General features: G+C 36.6%; 1 protein-coding gene across 2 annotated transcripts in view; it reads left to right on the forward strand.

Moving 5' to 3' along the window:
• Positions 1–24,319, forward strand: part of ZCWPW2 (zinc finger CW-type and PWWP domain containing 2) — a 126,636-nt gene that overhangs the window by 45,932 nt on the left and 56,385 nt on the right. For both annotated transcript variants that reach the window (XM_040636887.1, XM_040636888.1), the window contains 2 exons: positions 1,284–1,637; positions 13,361–13,520. In XM_040636887.1, the coding sequence (XP_040492821.1) occupies positions 1,297–1,637; positions 13,361–13,520 (501 nt within the window). In that variant the 5' untranslated portion in view covers positions 1,284–1,296. The remainder of the gene's footprint in view (positions 1–1,283; positions 1,638–13,360; positions 13,521–24,319) is intronic.

Genomic DNA, 24,319 nt, shown 5'->3' on the forward strand with positions numbered 1-24,319 from the left:
CCCCAGTTCCCACGCGTGCTCCAGAGCACCAGTTTTCACTCTGGTTGTGCGTGCATGCTCCCGAGCTCCTGGTATCAGTACAGTTCCAGTGAGCGCTCCGGAGCTCTGGTTTTCAGTCTGGTCGAACGCGTGTTCCCAGGCTCACGGTCTCAGTCTGCTTTCTTGCGGGTGCCGGTCCGTGAGTCCGGCTGCCTCCCCAGTGCAGGTGGCTACTGCTTCCTGCTGCCTGAGCCCGGCAGCTCCCTCCCTCTTCCGTTTATCTTCCGATATCTGTGTGGGATTCACGGCTCCCCGCTTTGTACCTCAATACTCAGCGCTGGAGATGTTCATTTGTAGAGATCCAGATGTATCTTCCTGCGTCTCAGGCTGATTTCATGGGTGTTCAGGATGATCTGTAGATATCCAGCTCAATTCAGGGGACCAGCTGAAAAAGAGGTCCCTTACTCCTCCATCATCTTTTTTCTGTCATACTGAAGTCATTCTTTAAAACAGGTTTCTATTGCAAAATAAGTTGTTAATTATTTTTACTTTATTTTAGTTGTATCATTTTTTTAGTATACACACAGTTATTATTAAAGCTAGAAGTTGGGAGCTTAATCATACAATTCTAATGTTTTATATGTTTAAAATTTTCATAATAAAAAACTCTGAGAAATGCTTTTTTCAAACTACTTGAATTGATGGATAAAAAGCAAAACTATATAAGCAAAAGATTATTTTAGGTTTTAAAAGCAGACTTCAAACGTTCATATGGTGAAATATTTTGTTACATTTGATTTTCCTCAGAATTAGAACAAGAAGGGGGTCATCAAGTCATTTCAAATATATATATATATACATATATACATATACATATATATATATATATATATATATATATATGTATGTATATATATGTATATATATATAATGGGTATAATCACAGAATTTGGAACCAAACTTCCTGCATTCAAATCCTGACTCAACCATATACTAGCTCTGGGACTGCAAACAAATTACTTTTCTTAGCTTCAGTTTTCTCTGTAAAAATGGTCATACTTATTTTTATTTTTATTTGTGATTAAAAATTTATTTTTCATTTTGGAGCATTTTATGCCCAGAGTAATTGATGCTTCTATTTTGTTCCTTTGTTTCTGGGTAAGTGGAAACAAATTGTTCAAACTGTATAGTCTTTATGGGATAGAGAAGATGGGGGCAAAGAAGGTATGAAAGAGCTGTTTCTCTGATTTTGGTTTGAACTTTAATTATATTCTTGAATCTTTATTCTTTTATTTGTTTTCCAGATTAAATGCATTTATGGAAAAAGAAAAATTGGATGGTGAGATAATAGTAGACTATTGTAACACTGCAATGGATTCCTTGGTGGAAAACAGTATGTATGTAAACAAAGTGTGGGTTCAATGTGAGAATGAAAGCTGTTTGAAATGGAGATTGTTGTCAAATGAGGATGCAGCCAAAGTTGATCACAGTAAACCATGGTACTGCTTCATGAACACTGATTCAAGATACAATAAGTGCTCTATTTCTGAAGAAGACTTCCCTGAAGAGTCTCAGCTTCATGAAAGTGGATTTAAGATTGTCTATTCACAGCTCCCTCTTGGAAGCCTGGTTTTGGTAAAATTACAGAATTGGCCAAGGTAATGTTGTTGTTATTTTATAATAAACTATTGGTTACAGTTTTGCTAAGTTGATGAATTTTTATTTTTTTATTTTTTTAAAAGATTTTATTTATTGATTTGACGGAGAGAAACAGCCAGCGAGAGAGGGAACACAAGCAGGGGGAGTGGGAGAGGAAGAAGCAGGCTTCCAGCAGAGAGGCCTGATGTGGGGCTCGATCCCAGAACGCTGGGATCATGCCCTGAGCCGAAGGCAGATGCTTAACGACTGCGCCATCCAGGCGCCCCATGTTGATGAATTTTTAAAACTTTTCAAAGAATCAATTTTTTTTCTACTGTTTGTCTAAGTTCTTATTTATTGTTTCCTGATCTCATCATTATTATTTCTCTGACATTTTGGGGTCTAATTCATTTTTTTTCTAGTTTCTTAAATTGGAAACTTTAGGTAACTGATTTAAATCTTTTTTTCCTCTTGATATAGGCAACTACAGCTAAAAATTTCTCTTTAAGCACAGCGTTAGGTATATCCCACAAATTTTGATATATTGTGTTTTATTACCGTTCAATTTCAAATATTTACTAATTTTCTGTGTGATGTCTTCTTTCAAATGATCTGTTTGAAGTATATTTTTACCTGATAATTGGGGATTTCTAAATACCTTATTGTTATTGAGCTCTAATTTAAATCTTTTGTCCAATGAGTATATTTATGACCTTACTTTGAACTCTTTATCATGCATATTGCTTATCTCTGTTCCATTTGACTGTTTTGCTGTGGTTTTGTCCTGTTCTTTCATTTGTGACATATTCCTCTTCCTCCTCATTTTGTCTAACTCTCTTTGTTTCTATGTATTAGAAAAGTCAGCTATGTCTCCTGATCTTGAAAGTAGTGGCCTTATGAAGAAGAGGTCCTGTGGTGGCCCATAGTGCAATGCCCCCTGTTCACCAGAACCAGGGGTGTGTCCTGTATGGGTTGCTTGAACCCTACTGTTATGGCTGAGCTGTGTTTGCCTTTAGTCCAGTTGGGTACAATGGCCCACTTTGCTTGTGGGTACACTAGGCAGAGTTTGGTCCTTGTGCCATTGAAGGGCCAGTCTGGGGCTGCTGTGGGCTTATGGTTGGGTGGCGTCAGCAATCAGACCAGATGCTTGTCCCCAGTCCACCCTGCTGGGGCTGTAGTTGGACTGATCAACCGGGCATTCTCTCTGGGCTTCCAGCTATAAGTTTTGGCTACTGGGACTGTGGGTACACTGGTATCTTCCCCTCTCCCAGGGAAGAAGTCATTTTGGAGTGGTGCCAGCCCCTGTTGGGGTTGCTTGCAGAATGTATAGGGCAGAAGCTGCTTTGGAGGGATACCTGCTGAGTCTCATTTGTACTTTTATATGAATTGATTTCTATTCTTTAAGAAGAGGGTTTTTTTCAGTCTTTTTTCTCTCTGTTGCTCAGATTGGATCATTTCTGTTTTAAGTTTACCGATTATTGCCTCCTTCATATTCATTCTGCTATTGTGACTATCCATTGAGCTTTTTGTTTTAGTTATTGTATTTTTAGTTGTAACATTTCCATTTGGTTCTCTCTATATCTTCTATTTATTTGTTAGATTTTCTATTTTTTTCATTTTGGATCTTATTTAAATCTGTTTTAGCAGGCTGCCCCTAGTACTACACTGGAGAGATATGAGGGAACCTCTTTGTTACTGCCAGATGAGAGTGGAAGTCTAGGTTTTCTACTCAGCCTCCACTTACTCTCTGGTAAGGGAGGGGTGCCTCATTACTACTGGGCAGGGATGAGAGTTCAGGCTCCTCATTCACCAGTTTGGCTGGGAGAGGTAGGAGTACCTTATTAGTCACCTCAACTGATACTGTTGGGGGGTGGGGGAGAACCATGTTAATTCTGGAAGGTGATTAAAAATTCCAACTTCCCAGTAGTCCTCTTCCACCACCATCTGAGTGGGGAGGAAGTGGGGCTTTATTACTGCTGGGTGGGTTGAAGTCCAGGCTCACCACTTGGCCTTTGTTGACAAGGATAGAGAGAGATGGGGATCTGTAGATTTTTTCATGGTGTTTGGTTGCGGAAAAAGTGGCTATTGCTTTAAGGTTTTCTGTCTTGCTAGGTTGCCCCTATCCTGGTCCTTTGACTAGAAAGAGCAGGCTTCATATGGCCTTTTTTATTCCTTTGCAGCCATTAGTATCTCTGGGTTGCCGGCTTCTTTGGCACCCAGTCTGGGATATATGAGACAAAAAGAGCACTCAGGGAACTCACTGCCATGTCATTCTTCAGGTGTTGAGGCCCTTCTCTGGTTTATCTTCTCTTCATCTTTTAGAATCTTCTTATGTTTATTTGATGTATAATACTTGGGAATTTTTGGTGTGCTTAGTGGGTGGAATATAGAGAATTGAGTCTACTTCAACTTGTCCAGAACTGGAATCTGCAGAATAAATTTTCTCTAGCTTTTTTCTAAATCATATACCCAGAGCCCCTTATTCTATTATTTTCTCAGAGTATCAAAAACATTAACTTGTCTGAGATTTCCTAGCTTTTTTCCTTCCTTAATTTTATTTTTTAAATTTTGAAATTCTTTCCATATTTTAATTAATAAACTTTATTTTCTAGAGCAGTTTTAAGTTTGCAGCAAAATTGAATGGAAAGTGCAGGGTTTCTACATATCTCCTCCCTTGCCCCACACAACATCATATACCACCAACATCCCAAATCAGTGTGGCACATTTGTTACAATCTACGAACCAGCCTTTACCCATCATTGTTGACCAAAATCCAAAGTGAATCATTAAGATTCACTCTTTGTGCTCTACATTCTGTAGGTTTTGACAACTGTATAATGACATGTATTCACCATTATAATATCATACAGAAAGAACAGTTTTGCTGGCCTAAAAATCTCCTCTGTTTCACCTGTTCATCCCTCCCACCACTCCCTGGCAACTGAGGCTCTTTATACTGTGTCCATAGTTTTGCCTTTCCCAGAATGCTGTATTGTAATCACAATATGTAGCCTTTTCAGATTGGCTTCTTTCACTTAGTAATAGGCATTTAAGTTTCCTTTATGTATTTTCATGGACATACATGGTTGTTTTAATTTGCATTTCCTGGATGACATATGATGTGGAACATCTTTTAATATTCTTATTTGTCATCTGTATATCTTCTTTGGTGAAGTATCTACTCAGGTTTTTTGCCTATCTTTTAGTTGAGTTCATTTTCTTATTGTAGAGCTTAAGAGTTCTTTGTATATTTTGGACACCAGTTTATCAGATATGTGTTTTGCAAATATTTTTCTCCTAGTCTGTGGCTTATGTTCTCATTCTCTTACTAATATCTTTCGCAGAGCAGACATTTTGAATTTTAATGAAATCCAACTTACCAATCTTTTTTTCATGGATGGTGCTTTTGGCAGAGTATCCCCACTTTTATTTGTACCCTCTCTTTCCTTTATTTATATTGATCCTTTCCTCTTCGATCTGGTTCGTACTCCCAGTGGTTTCTCATCAGTGTAAGCTTTTGTCCTGGAAAGGAGTTTTGTTGGTAGTTTTAAGTGTTTGAGGAGCCCAGACTGCTCCAATAACTTCATGTTTTGTTGTGATCACCCTCACAGTTCTGGCTGCTGTGCTGTTGTTGACCTGCTGTACTTTTCAATAAGTACTCCTAAGGGCTTTGAGGTTCTTATTTCACAAACCCATCAGACCTCTGGTTGCTTTCCCCCTCCCACCCTGCTTTCCCTCCTACAGATGCTAGTAATATGTGGGTCTTGTAACTGTCAGTAGTTTGTACCTGCCTGCTCTTATTTTGGTAGTTTCTGTGGATAGCTTATCACTTAGTTTTGTTATAGGTTAGTTTTGTTAGGTTTTGACTGTGCTATTACAGTTCTTCTACCTGTACTTACAGGAAAATTTCAGGAGATTCTAAAACCATAACACCATTGCTATTATCTTCCCAGAATCCCTTGCTATTTTACATTACATTCTCCTACTTAACATTCTCAAAGCTGGGATACTCTGGCTCATTTCACCTCATTTCCATTCACATTCAGCTGTTCTCCAATGTTTGCTTTCATAGAGAGACTGTGATGCACTTACTTTAACACCACACACACACACACACACACACACACACACACAAAAAGCCTTCAAGTCAAACCTACATTTGTGTTCTTGTTCTGTCACTTACTATTGTGGGCTGAATTGTGTTCCCCAAAAGTCATACTTTAAAGCTGAAACCTCAGAAGTGACTGTATTTGGAATCAGGGCCTTTAAAGAAGTGAGTAAGTAAAAATAGGCCATTAGGGTGGGCCCTACACCAATTTGACTGGTATTCTTATAAGAAGAGGAAATTTGGACACATAAAAAGGCACCAAGGATACACATGCACAGAGGAAAAACTGTGTGAAGACATAGCAGGATGGTAGCCAAGGAGAGGCTTCAAGAGAAACCATCCCTGCTGACCTATTGATGATCTTAGACTTAAAGCCTCCAAAACTATGAGAAAATAAATTTCTGTTTTTTTAAGCCACTCACTCTGTGGTATTTCTCAATGTCAGCCTTAGCAAACTAATACATTTAATATCTTTGCAAATGTGGAAATCTCTCTGAGATATATACCTTTTGCTACTGAGGACTTTTCTAGAGAGCAGATGTGAAATGTTGTAAATATATACATATTATTTATTTAAATATTAAAAATATTATTTTCTTTTGTAAAATAATTAGGATGGGCACGAAGAGGAACCAGATAGCTATGTTAAAACAAATATCTTAAAAGACATGAATATGAATGCTTATCTTATGAGGTTACTTATGAAGGTATTTGTAGTCCCATGTCATTTTTCAGATCTAAAATTAATATTTTGAAAGCAGAGAGTTTGTATTTTCTAATGGAAATTCTGAAGGTTCAATAACTAATTCAAGAAATGTGTTTGTTTCTTGTCACTATATCTGAAATATTATGTTAGAAATCTGATTAGGAATTTCTTTTGCAGTTTTGTGCTTGTAACTGAGGATTAGGACTTGAAATACAAACGAAACATGTTTTACTCCAGGCCCTAAATTATCTATAATCTATGATTAGAACCATCAAAATACCTGCAAAATGCAGCTATATCTACTTCTTGCTATTTAGAAAGAATAGAAGGCATTTGGCTAAGTGGTAATATGTATTTTTCTTTATGAACTTAGTATAGTTGAGCACAGGCTTAACATATAGCCTTAAAATATAAAAAAAAAAATAACAACGCTCAAATCTAGTTATATTTCTTATTCAGTGCTAGAGATACATAGAAAGATGATAACAGGATAAATTGCAATAGCAGAATATAAAGCTAGAATTAACTACTAAACACAGTTAAACATCAGTTCTTAATTAAGCAATATTAAAGACGTTGAAGTTTCAAGTGGAAAGACCAGCTAGCTGGCTGTGGAGACACTTAGCAAGTAGCATTGTCTGGGTCAGTTCTCATTAGCCCATGGCCTTACACCCAACTTCGAAGGCTCAGAAATTCAATCTTATCAACATCCCAGAGTTATTCTTTCCCAGAACAGTTGACCTTCTCTAATAAAGCTTTAAAAAGCTAAAGAGAGACTGATACAGAATCTAGAAATGCCTATTTAATCTTTATATAATAAAAATAAAGAATTGTCAAGAGAAAGCACTTTGTCTATGGGCAAGGTCCGTGGAAAATCAAATTACAGTAGTTACATTTACCTCCACATTGTGAGATAGCACACACTTATATACTTATAAAAGTACATATGGAGCCTCTTGCCTTTGGGTTATGCTATGTCCATGTTGAGCTGATGGTGGGGATACCTACATGTACTAGGAACAGAAAAGCCATCTTCATAATGTTAAGCAGCCTTGATTTTTAAAAATGATCAGATAGCATTGTATTCAGCTAGAAAGTGCATAGAAGTTAAAAGTAAAAAATAATTGCGCATATCTCCCCTAGTAGGGGCAGATACATTGTCAAACAGAAACTAGCTCTATTGAAGGTAACTACCTTGGGCATGTTTACGCATTTTACAAAGCTTTTTTGTAAATATGAAAATTAATTTATAGAAAATATATTTGCATTCTAATGTACTTTAGTACAAACAATTGATATGCCTTTAAATTAACAAACCAATGCAGTGATACATTTTAGATATAGTATTGAAATTTATGAATTGAGATTTCTGTAGATCCTTTCAGTCTTATAAAATATTATTTGATTACTTCTTGTTTGCATTCTTTTGTCTATAGATAAATATACTTATAATGTATGTGTGGGGTAGGTGGGGATGGGGAATTGCCTCTTCCTATCAGCCCCCTGTAGTTAGGTACAGCTTAGAGATTTTGTGGCAAATATAGCATTCAGTTAGTGATGATTCCAACTCATCCATTTTGTTTCCCACAGATTAAGAATGAGGCCCAAGTAAAATTAGCTCTCCTTTTAAACATCCAAACCATAGTTTGAAAATAACAGTCATTTACTTCTCATTGAGTATAAATACATGGCAACTGAAATCATGCTTAAGCTTCAACTTCTACTGAAGGCAATAGCTATCTCATTAAAGATCATTTCTACTGAATTAGAAATGTGTATGACATCAGTTTCTTCATGATATATTTGCACTCCTCTTGAAACTACTTGTTGTGCCCAAATTTCCCCTTTCCCCCAAGTGGATTCCAACATCTGGTATCTATTTGTCCGGGTTGTATGTGTACATTTTACCTCCCACCACCCACAGACTCTAAAATTAATCACACAATTTTCCTTGTAATTCGAATACCTTCCCATTGGGCTGCCTATTCTTACTCTCGCTCTCCACCTTTAAGCCCACAAGACAACACTTCAGAATTTCTCATCAGTATGAACGTGAAAAATCAGGAAGTAGAAGTGCACAATGCACTATCATTGTTGACAGTTTTGAAACTCAAATAGAGTTCGGAGCGAAAGCAAAAAATGGACATCAGCTTTCTTCAATCACACTGAGTCGGAGAAAATGATGGATCTAGCTCATGGAGAGAAACAGTCATGTTTTCTGCGTCTGTTGCCTTTCTTCAGTAAAATTTTTATTTATATTTTATAGAGTAATAATTTAAATTGAATACTCTCAGGCCCAGTAGGTTTTGTGTAAAAGAAGTTGTATCAGAATTTGTGTCAGAAAAGCTTATCTTAAACGTAGTAATTGCAAGATATTTTTCTTTCATATCTCAAGTGTTAGAAATCCTACAGTTGTTTTCCACTGAATGAAATTGGTGCTACTTATAATTTGATATTAAAATTTTTGTGAGGTGCAAATCACCTAGTATTAAACATGAGCCCCTTGCATTTTACAAAGAGTAGTCAACAAATATAATGTAACAATCACAATTTGGATTCATTTAAAATAGTTACTAATCTATTGGAGGACCCACTGTTTCTTGATTTCTGGTAAGTTAGGAGTCTCCCAATACAGCTACCATTCATTTTTAGTCATTTATTTGCCTATTGAAATCTTCTTCTTTTGAGTGACTTCCTTCAGAAATGTAGATTTCTAATGTAAGTTAAAAGATAAACACTCAAGTTTTCTCTTAAGCACTCTTAAGCCCAATAAGGGTTGCCAAATAGCAATGATACTGTGATGTGAACCTGATAATAACTAGATAGTTATCTTCAACTGAACCTCTATTTGACTTTCCATTATCATTTCCAGTCTTCCAAAGTATTAGGATGCTTTGGTTTCCACATAGTCTGACTCAATTTGTAATCCTTTCTCTTCCATGATCTAGGGCTTCCAAGCAGACCTTCCACCTGCCCTTTCCCTAACTCAGAGAGGTCCAATTGCCAAAGAACTCTGCTCAGCACCCAGGGAGCAGTTAGACATCTGCTCTGTTCTCACACTCAACCTTCCTTGGTGACTGGTGCACCCAATTCACCACCTCCTGGCAACTACACTTGGGATTTGTTAATTTCCTGCAATCAAACATTTTGTATTAATATTACTAAGCATGAAATACTTTTGTTAGTTTACATTGTGTTATTTATGATCTGTAAAAACTTTTACAATGGTATGGTAGATATACTTCTATATTTATGACTTTGTAACTTTCATATCAATTGATTAATAGAAGATCAACCATCTATAGTCCTCAAACCCAAGTAATTTATGGATTTTACATTTTTGTGATTTCAGATTCTGTATAGCATGATCTGCATGCTTCCTTTAGGTTTTAAAATTATCTAAATATCTAATTTATCTAGTTTCTAAATAATTAAATGAGGCAAAAAATGTTTTTGTATCATTCTTTCTACCTCTCAATTATACTGTTTTTCTTACCTATATATAATTGTATACCTGTATATGATTAGTTTGCTAGGGCTACCATAATAAAGTATCACAGACTGGATAGCTTAAAATAACAGAAATTTAATTTCTTATAATTCTGAGGCTAGAGGTCTCAGGTTAAATTGTCAGCAAGGTTGATTTCTTCTGAGGCTTTCTCCTTGGCCTGTAGATGCATCTCTCTCCTTGTGTCTTCACATGGTCTTCCCTCTGTGCATGTCTATGTCCTAATCTTCTCTGTTTATTTTTTTAGTTTAAATTCAACTAATTAACATATAATGTATTATTGGTTTCAGAGGTAGAGGTCAGTGATTCATCAGTCTTACATAATACCCGGTGCTCATTATATCACATGCCCTCCATAATGTCCATCACCCAGTTGCCCCATTCCCCCACCCCCATCTCCTCCAGCAACCCTCAGTTTGTTTCCTGTGATTAAGAATCTCTTATGGTTGGTCTCCCTCTCTGGTTTCATCTTGTTTTATTTTTTCCTCTCTTCCCCTATGCTCCTCTGTTTTGTTTCTTACATTCCACATTGTGACGAGATCATATGATAATTGTCTTCTCTGATTATTTCGCTTAGCATGATACCCTCTAGCTCCATCCATGTCCTTGCAAATGGCAAGACTTCATTTTTTTTTGATGGCTGAGTAACATTCCATTGTATATATATACCACATCTTTTTTATCCATTCATCTTTTGATGGACATCTGGGCTCTTTCCATGGTTTGGCTATTGTAGACATTGCAGCTACAAACATTGGGGTGCAGGTGCCCCTTCAGGTCACTACATTTGTATCTTTAGGGTAAATACCCAGTAGTGCAATTGCTGGGTCATAGGGTAGCTCTATTTTCAAATTTTTGAGGAATTTCCATACTGTTTTCCAGAGCGGCTGCACCAGCTTGCATTCCCACCAACGGTGTAGGAGGGTTCCCCTTTCTCTGCATCCTCGCCAACATCTGTCATTTCCTGAGTTGTTAATTTAGCCATTCTGACTGGTGTGAGGTGATATCTCATTGTGGTTTTGATTTGTACTGCCTCGATGCCTACTGATGTTGAGCGCTTTTTTATGTGTCTGTTGGCCATTTGGATGTCTTCTTTGCAGAAAGGAATGTTCATGTCTTCTGCCCATTTCTTGATTGGGTTATTTGTTCTCTGAAGGTTGAGTTTGATAAATTCTTTGTAGATTTTGGATACTAGCCCTTTATCGGATAAGACATTTGCAAATATCTTCTCCCTTTCTGTTGGTTGTCTTGCTTTTGTTGGCTGTTTGCTGTGCAAAGGCTTTTTTTTTTTTTTTAAGATTTTATTTATTTATTTGACAGACAGAGAGGCAGCGAGAGAGGGAACACAAGCAGGGGAAGTGGGAGAGGGAGAAGCAGGATTCCCGCTGTGCAGGGAACCCGATGTGGGTCTCAATCCCAGAACGCTGGGATCATGACCTGAGCCGAAGGCAGACGCTTTACAACTGAGCCACCCAGGTGCCCCTGTGCAAAAGCTTTTTATCTTGATGAAGTCCCAATAGTTCATTTATGCCTTGTTTCCCTTGCCTTTGGAGACGTGTCTAGCAAGCAGTTGCTGTGGTCGAAGTCACAGAGGTTGCTGCCTGTGTTCTCCTTTAGGATTTTGTTGGATTCCTATCTCACATTTAGGTCTTTCATCCATTTTGAGTCTAGTTTTTGCATAGGGTGTAGGAAATGGTCCAGTTTCATTCTTCTGCATGTGGCTGTCCAATTTTCCCAACACTGTTTGTTGAAGAGACTGTCTTTTTTCCATTGGGTATTCTTTCCTGCTTTGTTGAAGATTAGTTGACCATAGAGTTGAGGGTCCATTTCTGAGCTCTTTATTCTGTTCCATTGATTTATGTGTCTGTTTTTGTGCCAATACCACACTGTCTTGATGATTACAGCTTTGTAATGGAGCTTGAAGTCTGGAATTGTGATGCCACCAGCTTTGGTTTTCTTTTTAACATTCCTTTGGCTATTCAGGGTCTTTTCTGGTTTCATACAAATTTTAGTATTATTTGTTCCAGCTCTGTGAAAAAAGTTGATGGTATTTTGATAGGGTACTCAGAAAACTATAGAACACTCATGAAAGAAATTGAGGAAGACACAAAGAAATGGAAAAACATTCCATGCTCATGGATTGGAAGGACAAATATTGTTAAAATGTCTATGTTATCTAGAATAATCTATACATTCAATGCAATCCCTAATCTTCTCTTTCTTAAAAGGAAACTAGTCATGTTAGATTAGGGCCCACCTTTTAACTTAGTTACTTCCATAGAGACACTATCTCCAAATACAGTCACATTCTGAGGTACTGGAGTTATAAGAACTTTCACATATGAATTTGGTGAGAGGAACACAATTTGGTTTATAATGATAGCACGTTACAATATTTTAATTTGCCAGAAAACAAAAATGTATAAAGCACATATTTGTGTGAATTTTGTAACAGCACAATGAGGAACCAGTCACAGCAAGGCCTCATTACCTGCTTGAGGCCTCTAGTCTGGTAGACGGCAGAGCCAGAGCCTGGATCTCCTAACTTGAACCTCACTAGCTTTTTTTCACAAGGGAGCTGCAAACTGAGGTAGAACTTGGCATCCCTTAGTCACAGCTTCCTGACTTTATTTGCTGACTTCCTTTCCTGCTTTAGACTCCAAACAGTAGGTCAGAGTCTAGAAAAATTGCTAAAATAGTTAAAACTTAGTTGACGTATATGTATTTTGTTTTTGTCAAAGAGAAAAATGAAACGTATTTCTAGAGGTTTATGGCACAAAATGACATACCCCTAAGGATTTATTTTTAGTAAAGGATAAATTTTATTTCCAGTACTAAAAATTTTTAGACATTTGGTCTCCTTCCAATGGAGCGGATGGTGGGAGGGGGCAATATAGAACTGCCGAGCTCTATTTCTGCTTGTCCCACAGTAGTTAGACTCTCCAGTGTTATCACAGCCTGAGCTACCAGTACCCCTTTGGCAGCCCTGGCTCAGGAAATGCCAGCTTTCTCCTACCCCATTAGAAGCTCTGCCAGTGGGTTAACATTTTAGTAATTAAGCATTCTTATTGGTTAGTGTTGACTCAAACCTGCCATGAATCTTATCTTTCCTATTAGCAGTGTCTGAATGTGTCTTCCAGATCCAGGAGATCATTCTTTTGTCTTATAATTCTTTCTCCTTATAGTTTATGTTTATCTGAAATATGTGACTTTTCCAAAGCTTTCTGTATCTACAAAGATACAACTGATTACTTGTATCAAATGACTATCCTACTTTTAAAGGATACAAGTATGAATGTGTTTAAGTTTTGTGAGTTATTAAAATTCAAAGGAGAAAGTTTGGTATATGATTATGACAGATGTATTGATTTCTGCCTTTTTTAAAGCATCAAAATAATTAAAAATACTTTCTTTTGAAAGTTGGCCAGGGATACTTTGCCCAGATCCTTTTAAAAGGAAATACGTGATCTATGACCTGGATGGAAATGTTGAACGATATCATGTAGAATTCCTGGGTGATCCCCATTCAAGATCATGGATAAATGCAACATTTGTTGGACATTATAGTATCACATTGAAGGTAGGTACAGTAACATCAAAGCTTTATTCTTCTTTTTGCACTTGTTTTTAGTTATGGCCATTTTTGTTTCAGAACCTAAAAGATATATAATTATTTATTTTTATATTTATATAAATGAAACAGTACATACTATGTGTTTAAAATTGAATATTTGTATTTTTAAACAAGTTTTTTCAAAGGAAGTGTGGAAAGTAGGGTAGTTTTAAATTTTATTTTCCTAATGGTGATATAGTATAAATCAACTGAGGACTTTACATAATTGCCTTTTGAAACAATTTTAAGATTATCATTTGGTAGTTTTTAAAAATTCCCTTGAGAAGACTTTAAATTCACAGGGAAAATTAATTATGGAATGCAACCAGATTTTCAAATTTCAAAGAGAATATTTCATTATGCTAACTCCTTCAGTATCTTTTTTACTCTTTTTAAACTTTAAATCATACACTACAACTAATGAATAGACTGGACTCTCAGGTTAATGAGAATAGGTGAACTGGACTTATTTCCATGGTTTGGTTTAGTCATTATAAATCAATTCAATTATCTGTGTCTGTATTCTAATATTGAAACTTTTCATCTGCAAGCCATGCTTTCATTAGAAATCTGATTTAAAAATAGATGTCAGATGTAGATTCCTTTGACTGTTTGGTTGGTTTCTATTTTATAGCGGAAAGTATATATGTTCAATACACATGTAACTGTGTGTACATTTATTGCACACCATTTAATCCACAGTATAAGTAAATCTATGTGAATCTGAGGTACTTTAAAATGGGCTTTTGCTATATCTTTGGCATAAGTAGTATCTTTTTCTCTCTAACTTGAAAGCAACTGGAAGGGAAGGCCATTTTAATAAAAATATTTAAGTATGGAATAACATACATACATTCATTTCATGGTAGTTGTGAGCTAGTCATCTTAATGTGAGGCACCTTTTCTGCTCTGACATTTTGGATGTGTTCCTAGGTACTTCTGCTGGCAACCTCAGAAAAGAGGAAGAATTGTTCTCCTTTCTGTGCCCTTCTGTCCTTTCCTAAAGGACAGAGAAACCTGCTAGCTTCTCATGAAGCAGACCTTAGAATATTAGAGATCTGACAATATATAAAGAGCAAGGCAGTCTTAAAAAATTATATTTAAATATAAGTAGAAACTAGAAGTGAATTTTTAAATTGTCTCAACTAATATTTCTCTCCAGATTTGAATTCTTGTCAGGATTAATTTAAGTAGTCTGATTCCAGTGGGCATACTGTTAATCCCGAGGACAAGGACAAAATCTGATGCAAAACAAAGCCAAACTCAAGCATCTGAAGCCATAAGTTTTTAACCTTCTGAAAGCATTAAAGTAAACTTAGAAAATTTTGCAAAGACCATCAATTTGGGCAGCCCCCCAATGCAAGGATGAGGACAGAAAAAAATAAAATATTCCCCTCTTCCTTCCCCTACTCCTCCAGCTAACCAAGTGCTCTGGGTAGATAACCCACTGGGTCCTCCCAAGCTCTGGGGCAGGCTCTCTCCTCTACTGTCATTCAGGTTACCTTTCCTACAGGCTCTTTCTTTGTCCCTTACTATTTTTATCTCTGTCTTTTTTCTTTACTTCCTCCCTTGGAGCTGATATAATACGGGTGGCTTTCTCTGTGGGTCTCTTCATTCAAGGTTGAAAATTTTAATTCCCTTCTACTTCAAATTCAACTGACACATGCCAGATTGTCCCTCTGTGCTCTGATTCCCCACTTCTGCCTATCTAAGGATCTGCACTTACCGGGAAGGGGAGACTCACATTGATGCCTCATTTCCCCAATCTACTCAAGAAGCAGAAAGGAAGAAGGTTGACTCAGAAATACTGCCAGCCAAGGTAGAAAAATGGTCCAAAATTTTACATATGAGAAATTGATTGAAAAAGAATAATTTCAAAATATGTATTATCCAGGGATAGCTGAGATTTCCCTGTTCCTGGGAGATGGAGATAGTAGCAACCCCCGTGTACAGTTCTCTTGCCAAGACTCCCCTTAAATTTAATCTTTTCATGGTCTTCTCTGCACCGTAACTTCCATATCCTCAAATGCTGTCTCTACACTGTAGTACATTGATCTGGATATTAAGTTCACATCCCTTTCCCCCCAATGAAAAAAGATCACTCACACAAAAATTAACGTATGATAGACAATGCGGACTTTCTTAAAGATTTTTCTAGAAGTGGAGGAGGGATGTACATTGCACAGGTTGTCTGATCTCTTTTTCTAAACCTAGCAAAGAATGATAGGCATTTATAACTTCCATTGCTTTAATCAACTAAATCTTACTTCATACTTTATTTCAATATCATTTTATCCTAATTTGTGTCAGCTTAGTTTAACAGGTGATTAAATATATTAGAGTTTCCATTACATATGGACTCTGTATATTTTACAGTGTATATGTTAAGGTGGGAGAGAAATATGTTATCCTAGAAAGACATCATATGCATTTATGAGAAAATGAAATATCTTTTTAGTGTTAAATTATGAAAATTTTAACTTTTAGTTCATGTTGGCCACTTTTTTTTTTTTGAATAGTCACTTTCCCCTGGTTGATATATTTATGGGACCACTGACTTACTAATTTTGTTGTTGAAAGCACGACAGAACTGTCACTGTCTATTGATTGGTACAGATGATAAGGTTTTCCACAATAAATAAAACTTCTCACAATTACACTGGGATATACTTTAGAAAAAAAGTTGAAGGTGATATTTAGTTGTGTGTTTGTAATTTATATTAGTTTATTCATACATTTTATTTTTTCATTTACTATAAAATCAGTAGCTGTAAAGATAGCTGAAATCTCCCCCTTTCTTAAGGAAAATAGACGTGAACTTGTGCTGGATGGCTATTTTTTTAAGTGTTGATGCATGGACTACAATTATTTCCCCACTAGCACAAGTACGGTTCTGCTTATATTTAGCAGATACCTGTCTGCAGAACCCATTACTTGCAAGTTTATTTTTTAGCTTGATAGATTACACGACTTCGTTTAGCATTTCTTAAGCCTGGCTATGCATTAGAAAGCTGTACAAGTAACAACAAAATGACAACAGTGACAAGAACATGGCAATGCCTGGGCTCCAGTCTACTGATCAGTTCAATCAGAATCTCTTGCACTAGGGCCAGGCCTCAGTAATTTTAAGTTTCTCAGGTGAATCTAATGTGCAGGCCAGAGAGCAAGAACCGCTGACTAAATTTTCTCAACCTGAGGCATCAGAGTTTTGTGAACTTTCTCTCTACTGGTGTAGTCATGTAACTGTGGTTATGGCTTACTCTTTCCTTTTGCCTTCTACTTCTTTGCTTAGTCTTTCACTTTGGTTTGCCTGGAAATTATCCTTACTGCCACACGTTCACATGCCAAATCCAATAGTGATCTGTTTCATTGAACACAGCTTTAAGGTCATTCCTGTCATTCAACATTATGCATAATTTAGAGATATTGCTGATAAAGCTGATAAATGATTTGAACTTAATATTTTTAGTATGTTGAAGTTTATCATCTATCTTACTGGTTATATAGAGTCATTATAATTTTTCTTGGACATAAATGATGTACTCCAACCAATGATTGCTTGGCCTGCACTTTTCTGGTTTTTCATGTTGCCAAGAAAAGTAGATAGTTCACCCCTGATGCTGTGTTGCTCTCATGGTAAAATTTAGGGGTTTATTTTGTCCATGACGTGAATGAATTTTTTGGCTGTGCATTTTAGTAGTCTGCTTACTACTGTATGCAGGATATACCTGAGGTATGCAACCATCTCTTTGGATTCCAGATACCATTTGAGTATTTACCCATTGTATTATGGAGTTGCCTGTATTTTTCAAGGAAATAAACAGGAAGCAATGCCATATTGCTAAAGTTGAGCTCTGCAGCTCCTAAAATTCTGCTTCCTAATTGGAGGAGTTAGTGTTCACTAACTGATAGTGTTCACTATCAGGAGATAGTGTTCACTAAAATTTTCCAGGTCAGTGAGTTGTGTGGAATTGATGAATGTCACCTTTTTGAGCACGCAAATGGGTGCAATGCAACATCCTCCAGAGTTCAGTCTTTCCCTGTGGCACTGTGATTGATACCATGTTTGAAATGTTGATTTGCTACTCTCTCAGCCTGGATCCCTGAGTGACTACTCTTAGCAAACTACCGCCCCCTCCCCACCAGATAACAGATGAGCAGTGTGAAGAAGATACAGACCTTGTGTTAAACCCTTTATTTCAAAAGATACACTAATGATGGCACTGAGATTGTCACAGTTCTACTTGTAACTTGTGTCTTTAGAAGAACCATTCTGAAATTTTAGTACCCTAAGAATTTGGCCAAATGACAAATCACATTACTCTAACTCTTCCAGTCTGTAAATAGAAGTGATAACACAACTTGTTATCCTATAGTAACTTATTAAATAAGTTTGTTTCTTTGTTGTATAGTGATAAACATATGAGTACGAATTACCAACTGATGATCAATTTATTCAGTATAAATTTGGTCTAGCAAATATCCTCCAACAAAGGGCTCTGATATCAACATGCAGTATGATGACTCCAACAGCTAAAAAGTCCTACAAACAGCAATGATAATAGTGAGTCTCTGCCTTAGGCCATGAATTGTGTAGATCCTTTTCATTTAATTTTTGAAGTCTTAAAGCAACCCCATGAAGATAGGCATTGTCACTATTTGACATATAGAAGAAACTGAGATTCAGGCTACTTGTGTAGCCCAAGGTCAATCAGCTACCAAACGATGAAATAATGATTAGAGTTAAAATGTCTAACTCCAAAGTCCAGATTATTTCTTTTTCTATACCATGCCAATTTACTTATTCATACACGGTGGCCTAATTTATTGTTGAATGTTTTCCCAGATTTTCACATACAAAATGAGGAAAATTCTCACCTTATAATTCTAATATACATGTTGAATCATGGCAGTCTCTGGTAGACTTGCTTTTTATTTGCCCCTTGATGTCCCCCTTTGGACGACTAGTGACAAGCAAAATTCTTGATATTTTCAAATTACATTTGCAATAGTCGTAACAAGTACATCTGGATTAACATCTATTTGAGTAAGTGATTTGCTCTTTAGGTTCCAAATTCTAAGAATGTAGCTTGTAATAAGGATTAGCAAATTAGTTTATAACTTCAGTGTTTTGCTCTTAGAGTAATGGAGTGAAACTGAATACAAATCTGTTGAGCCAACTTAGTAGAAAACTACATTTGCAAGATATATATATAGATAGATAGATATCTTCCTCATCTTACAGTGTGGTTACATTCTGATAAACTTATAATAAGTTGAAAACATCATGAGTCAAAAATGCATTTAATGCACCTAACCTATTAAACTTCACAGTTTAATGTAGCCTACCTTAAACGCTCTCAGAACACTTACATTAGCCTGTGGTTGGGCAAAGTCATCTAATACAAAGTCTAGGTGATGATAAATTGAATATTGAATATTGCACGTAATCAAATACTGTACTGAAAGTGAAAAAAGCATAGTTGTATGGGTACAAGAAGGTTGTCAGTGTATGGGTTGTTTACCCTCGTGATTGTGGGCTGACTGGGAGCTATGGCTTGCTACCACTGCCCAGCAGCGTGAGAGTATTGACCACGTATTGTTAGCCCAGGCAAAGATCCCAATTCAGTATCTAAAGTATGGTTTCTACTGAATGTGTATCATTTTTGCACCATTGTAAAGTCGAAAAATTATAAGTCGGACCATCATAAGTTGGGGACCATCTGTATATATATGTGCTTTTGTACCACATTCCTGCTGGCAAATAATCTGTATAGCTATCAAACTCTCAGTAAGTTTTTATTGTACAAGTGCCATACTTGATATAAAATTTGCTGTAAATTTGGTATTATTGAATCAAGATTTTTTGTTTGTGTGCTTGTTTTCTAAGCATTCTTCAGTTTTTGGCCTGGAGAAAGGTTAAGGGAATTAGAACATGTTTCTTTTTTTTTTTTTTTTTTTTTTTTTAAAGATTTTATTTATTTTTTCGACAGAGATAGAGACAGCCAGCGAGAGAGGGAACACAAGCAGGAGGAGTGGGAGAGGAAGAAGCAGGCTCCTAGCAGAGGAGCCTGATGTGGGGCTCGATCCCAGAACGCCAGGATCACGCCCTGAGCCGAAGGCAGACGCTTAACCGCTGTGCCACCCAGGCGCCCCTAGAACATGTTTCTGCAACTGTGACCTTACTTGTGACAAATACACCAAGACAACTTCTTTAGTAATGTGTATTAGGGGAAAAAATTAAGTTGTCATAGTAGCTAATAAGGCAGGCTCTAGAGCCATGCTCTTTGGGTTTGGCTGTGCTGCTTACCAGATGATTAACCTCAGGCAAGTCACTTAGTCTTTACAAATCCCACATGCCTCAGTTTAAAAGGGGGGTTATAAGAGTATCTGCCTCATAAAGATGTTGTAAGGGTTAACTGAGATAATACATGCAAAGCATTTGACATACTGCTTGTCATATATTAGGCTCTTTTTAAATTATTATTTTTGAAGTAGAGTTGACATAATGATGTTATATTAGTTTCAGGTGGACAGCATAGTGATTTGACAGTTTCGTACATTACTTAATGCTCACCATGATAAGTATAGTCACTGTAGTCGACTCCTAATAGGCATTAGTTGATGTTATTCATTGAAACTATAGGTGAAGTATACATTTAAATTATTTATTTCCTTTCCCTAGAAACCCACATCTACAAAAAGATACCGAGAACAAAGGATGGAGAATAAGATCTTTTCTTTTGATTAAGATCATATGTGAAAAATGATATGTTTAGTATTTTCTATCAACCAACATGATGCTCCCGGCAATGGGAGGAAATAAAGCTAATTAATCATCTTATCCTTTGATTCTTCAGTACATGACTGAAAGAGTCCATTCTGCAATGCTTTTCTAGGTTAGTGTAAACAGAAGTGCTCTGAACTATTGAAAGCAGGAGATAAGTTAGAGCCTTCTTAATATGACTCCTTAGTGAGTGAATAGTCCCCAATATCAGCAATGCCTTGAGAGTACTTTGGATTTGTTTGATGGAATTTGGAAGGAGAATATGAAATATTATCTTTCCTGTTCTTTGCAACTGAATGAAACCAGTTTCTTTTCCTATCTCTATCCTGCTTTTTGATTCACTCTCATTTATGTATGCTGACTTAGCTGCTCCAAATAAATTCTTGAGTTCACCTCTGTCATCTCCCGACTTCATCTCTTATGAATTTAGATAGCTGTGAACTTCTACTGAAGTTAAAAAGTCCAAATCCAAATAATGTGGCCAACTTTATACTCAGCTTATAAAGGATAGAACAGGTGGCTACCTTTCCCACCATCAAATGCATGAAAAATGTATTAGTATCACCTAGGTTTCTCATATTGACTCTTCACTGGAACAGCAGTAATCTTTTCTAAGAAATTCCAATATATAGCTTTCTCAATTTTCTAGAAGTGTTTAGTTTCTGTTAAAGGAACCAGAGTCAGATCATTGTTTTTTAAGCCAAAATACAAGGCTCACCAAATTGCCTTCAGAGTCATACCCATTATGAGTAAGTCTGCCTTAAAATGAGCTTTTATGTTAGGGTTCTTAAATTAGCAAATAGTTGTGGAGTAACTTTTTGGTACGTTCTTCCATTAGTGAATAGTGAAATCCAAAACTCATAAGCATATAGCTGAAAGTCTATAATTGATCTATTAACTTTCTTTCTCATTTCTTTCTAATTCCCCCACATATTGATTGATTGTATCATATCTTCTAGCCAAAGGCCAGGAGCAGTTCATGACTCAGTCAAAACCCATCTCCCTAAACCCTAAACGATACCAACTAACTTGTAAAATAAATTTCAGAATTACCACTACTTTACCATTTTGTTTAGCCCCCAAAATGTGTACTGATTCTGCATCACATATTTAACCATCTTCTTCTCCTAGAGCTCGCACCTGCTCTTACAATTCCGTTGTGAAACAGAATCTGAGCATCTGTCTAAAATAAATACAACTGTTTTCCCATAAACATATATTCCATAAAAAAAACAAGCAAATGTGGAGTAGAAAAGAGCAGCCAAGTAAATTTCCTTTAGGTCCAGGTTTTGATAACCATACGTACTATTGCTTAAAATCCATTAGGCCAATCCTGACATTTTTAAGGCTCGGGACAAATAAGCACATGCTTATTTTCATGGCTGATTTAAACCCGTCCTCCCAGTTCTGTTGAATGTCCTTAGCTAAAACAGACAGCCTGGCCGGAGCAGTGGGAGATAGCCACACTTCAGATAAGCACAGGCCTTAAAAATTATTCATTGACTCAGTGCTCACTTTGATTCATGTGTTCTGTTTCATCAATATATTAGTAATACTTTATTACTAATAATTTATTACTAATACTATCATTTTATGTAACAGTGTTCACAACAGCTCTCTTGCTACAGACTTAATGATATACTTAGTTTTGCAAAATAAAAAGTCTATAACTTGAGGAGCACCTGGGTGACTCGGTTGAGTGTCCAGCTCTTGATTTCAGTTCAGATCATGATCTCGGGGGCCTGGGATTGAGCCCCACGTTGGACTCCACACTCAGTGGGAGTCTGCATGGGGTTCTCTTTCTCCCTCTCTGCTCCTCCCTCCCGCTCTCTCTTTCTCTCTCAAATAAATAAATAAATAAATAAATAAATCTTTTTTAAAGAGTCTACAACGTGAAAGCAGAATATGTAAAATTCTTTAAACTGTCAAAATAAACAAATTTTAGTTTTTGATTCTTTTTAAAAATTATGATAAAATATATGTAACATAAAATTGAATATTTAACCATATGTTCAGTGGTGATTTAAATTTTCAACTACTGATTAATAACCCTAGAAAAAATTTTCCTAAGAAATATAAATATGACTTGATACAGAAAGTACCAGAGGGCAGTTCTCTGTTATTTTTGATAACCTCTCTATCTTACGATATGGGCTACAAGCCCCTTCAGACCACCTGATCTTTGATATTTGTGCAACAGAATTGCCTTTTTTTTAATAGATTTTATTTATTTTTCTGAGAGAGAGAAAGCACAAGCAGGAAGGAGGGGCAGAGGGAGAGGGAGAAGCAGACTCTCCACTGAGTAGGGGGCCCGACACAGGACTTGATCCCAGGTCCCCAAGATCATGACCTGAGCCAAAGGCAGACCCTTAACTGACTGAGCCACACAGACGCCCCAACAGAATTGCCTTCTAGTGAAATAAAATTTTATGGTGGTTGAGCCCACGAATTCTGGAGCTTGATGGCCTATGAATTCCAACGCTACCACTTACTAACTATATGAGCTTGGGCAAGTTCTAAACTCAGAACCTCTATTTCCTTACTTGTAAAATGAAGATAGCAATAGTACCTACCTCATGACGTTGTTAGGAAGTTAAAATGAGTTGTTTGTGAAGTCCTTAAAACTGTATTTGACACCTAGTACTACACAAGCATTGAACAAATTACTAAATTAAAAAATTAATAATAGACTCTTTCACAGAACTCCTATGGAAATAAAATGTGTATGCAGTCAATTCCTCCCTGCTGTGAGTAGAGTTCCTATCTCATTGTCTTGGATTTCATAGGCCAAATGATAAATATTTATGTCCTGATCAGTTATGACATTAATAATGAACATTTGAAAAATGCTTTACATTTTACAAAGTACTTTTTACACACACTATCTCATGTGATCTTCATTCATGTTAAGAAAGTTGAAGCTTAGGGGCGCCTGGGTGGCTCAGTCGTTAAGCATCTGCCTTCGGCTCAGGGCGTGATCCCGGCGATCTGGGATCGAGCCCCACATCGGGCTCTTCTGCTATGAGCCTGCTTCTTCCTCTCCCACTCCCCCTGCTTGTGTTCCCTCTCTCGATGGCTGTCTCTCTCTCTGCCAAATAAATAAATAAAATCTTCAAAAAAAAAAAAGTTGAAGCTTAGGGTAAGTGACTTGCCTAAGGTCACACAGCAGCAGAACTGGGACTCAAGTCTAGGTCTTCTATTACAAACTCCAGGTTTTTACATTATGTGTCAATGTGCTTGAAATTTATATTGGGCCATCTGCTTCTAATCTTCATAAGCATGCCAAATTCATAATAAGCTATCATCTGTAAACTAGAAGATCACAGTATCCTTCTTATCGATCTCCTGCCATTAATTCAGCTAACTTGATTAATTAACTATAAACCAGAACTTTTCAAAGTTGGACAAAGATATGAAAGCTTTCTTCTTCATTTTTAATGTATTGATTTTTAGCCAGAGATTAAGGACCTCTTCATGACTGTCATTAAAACCTAATATCTATTTTATTCTCTTGTAACCTTAGTGGTAATTGGTTATTATTAATACAAACATCGGTATCTTGATGTCAGGATTTGTTTTGGTTTTTTGTTTTGTTTTACTATAATGCTGGTTCCCCAAATTGCTCATTATCATAGAGCTCTTTAAAAATATTACTGTGCCTTATTATTCAGCCACAAAAAAGATAAGGAAATTCTACCATTTGTGATGACATAGATAAACTTTGAAAGCATTACACTAAGTGAAATAAGTCAGAGAAAGACGAATACGATATGACCTCACTTACGTGCAGAATCTAAACAACAACAACAAACTCATAGAAAAAAAGATCAGATTTGTAGTTATCAGAGGTGGAGGGTGGAGAAAGGGAATTGGAGGAAGGTGGTCAAAAGGTACACACTTCCACCTATAAGGTAAATTAAGTACTGGGGTATAAGGTGCAACATGATGAGTATAGCTAACGCTACTGTGTGATATATGG

The sequence above is a fragment of the Ursus maritimus genome, unplaced genomic scaffold, assembly GCF_017311325.1.
Source record: "Ursus maritimus isolate PB19 unplaced genomic scaffold, ASM1731132v1 scaffold_20, whole genome shotgun sequence".
Classification (NCBI taxonomy): domain Eukaryota; kingdom Metazoa; phylum Chordata; class Mammalia; order Carnivora; family Ursidae; genus Ursus; species Ursus maritimus.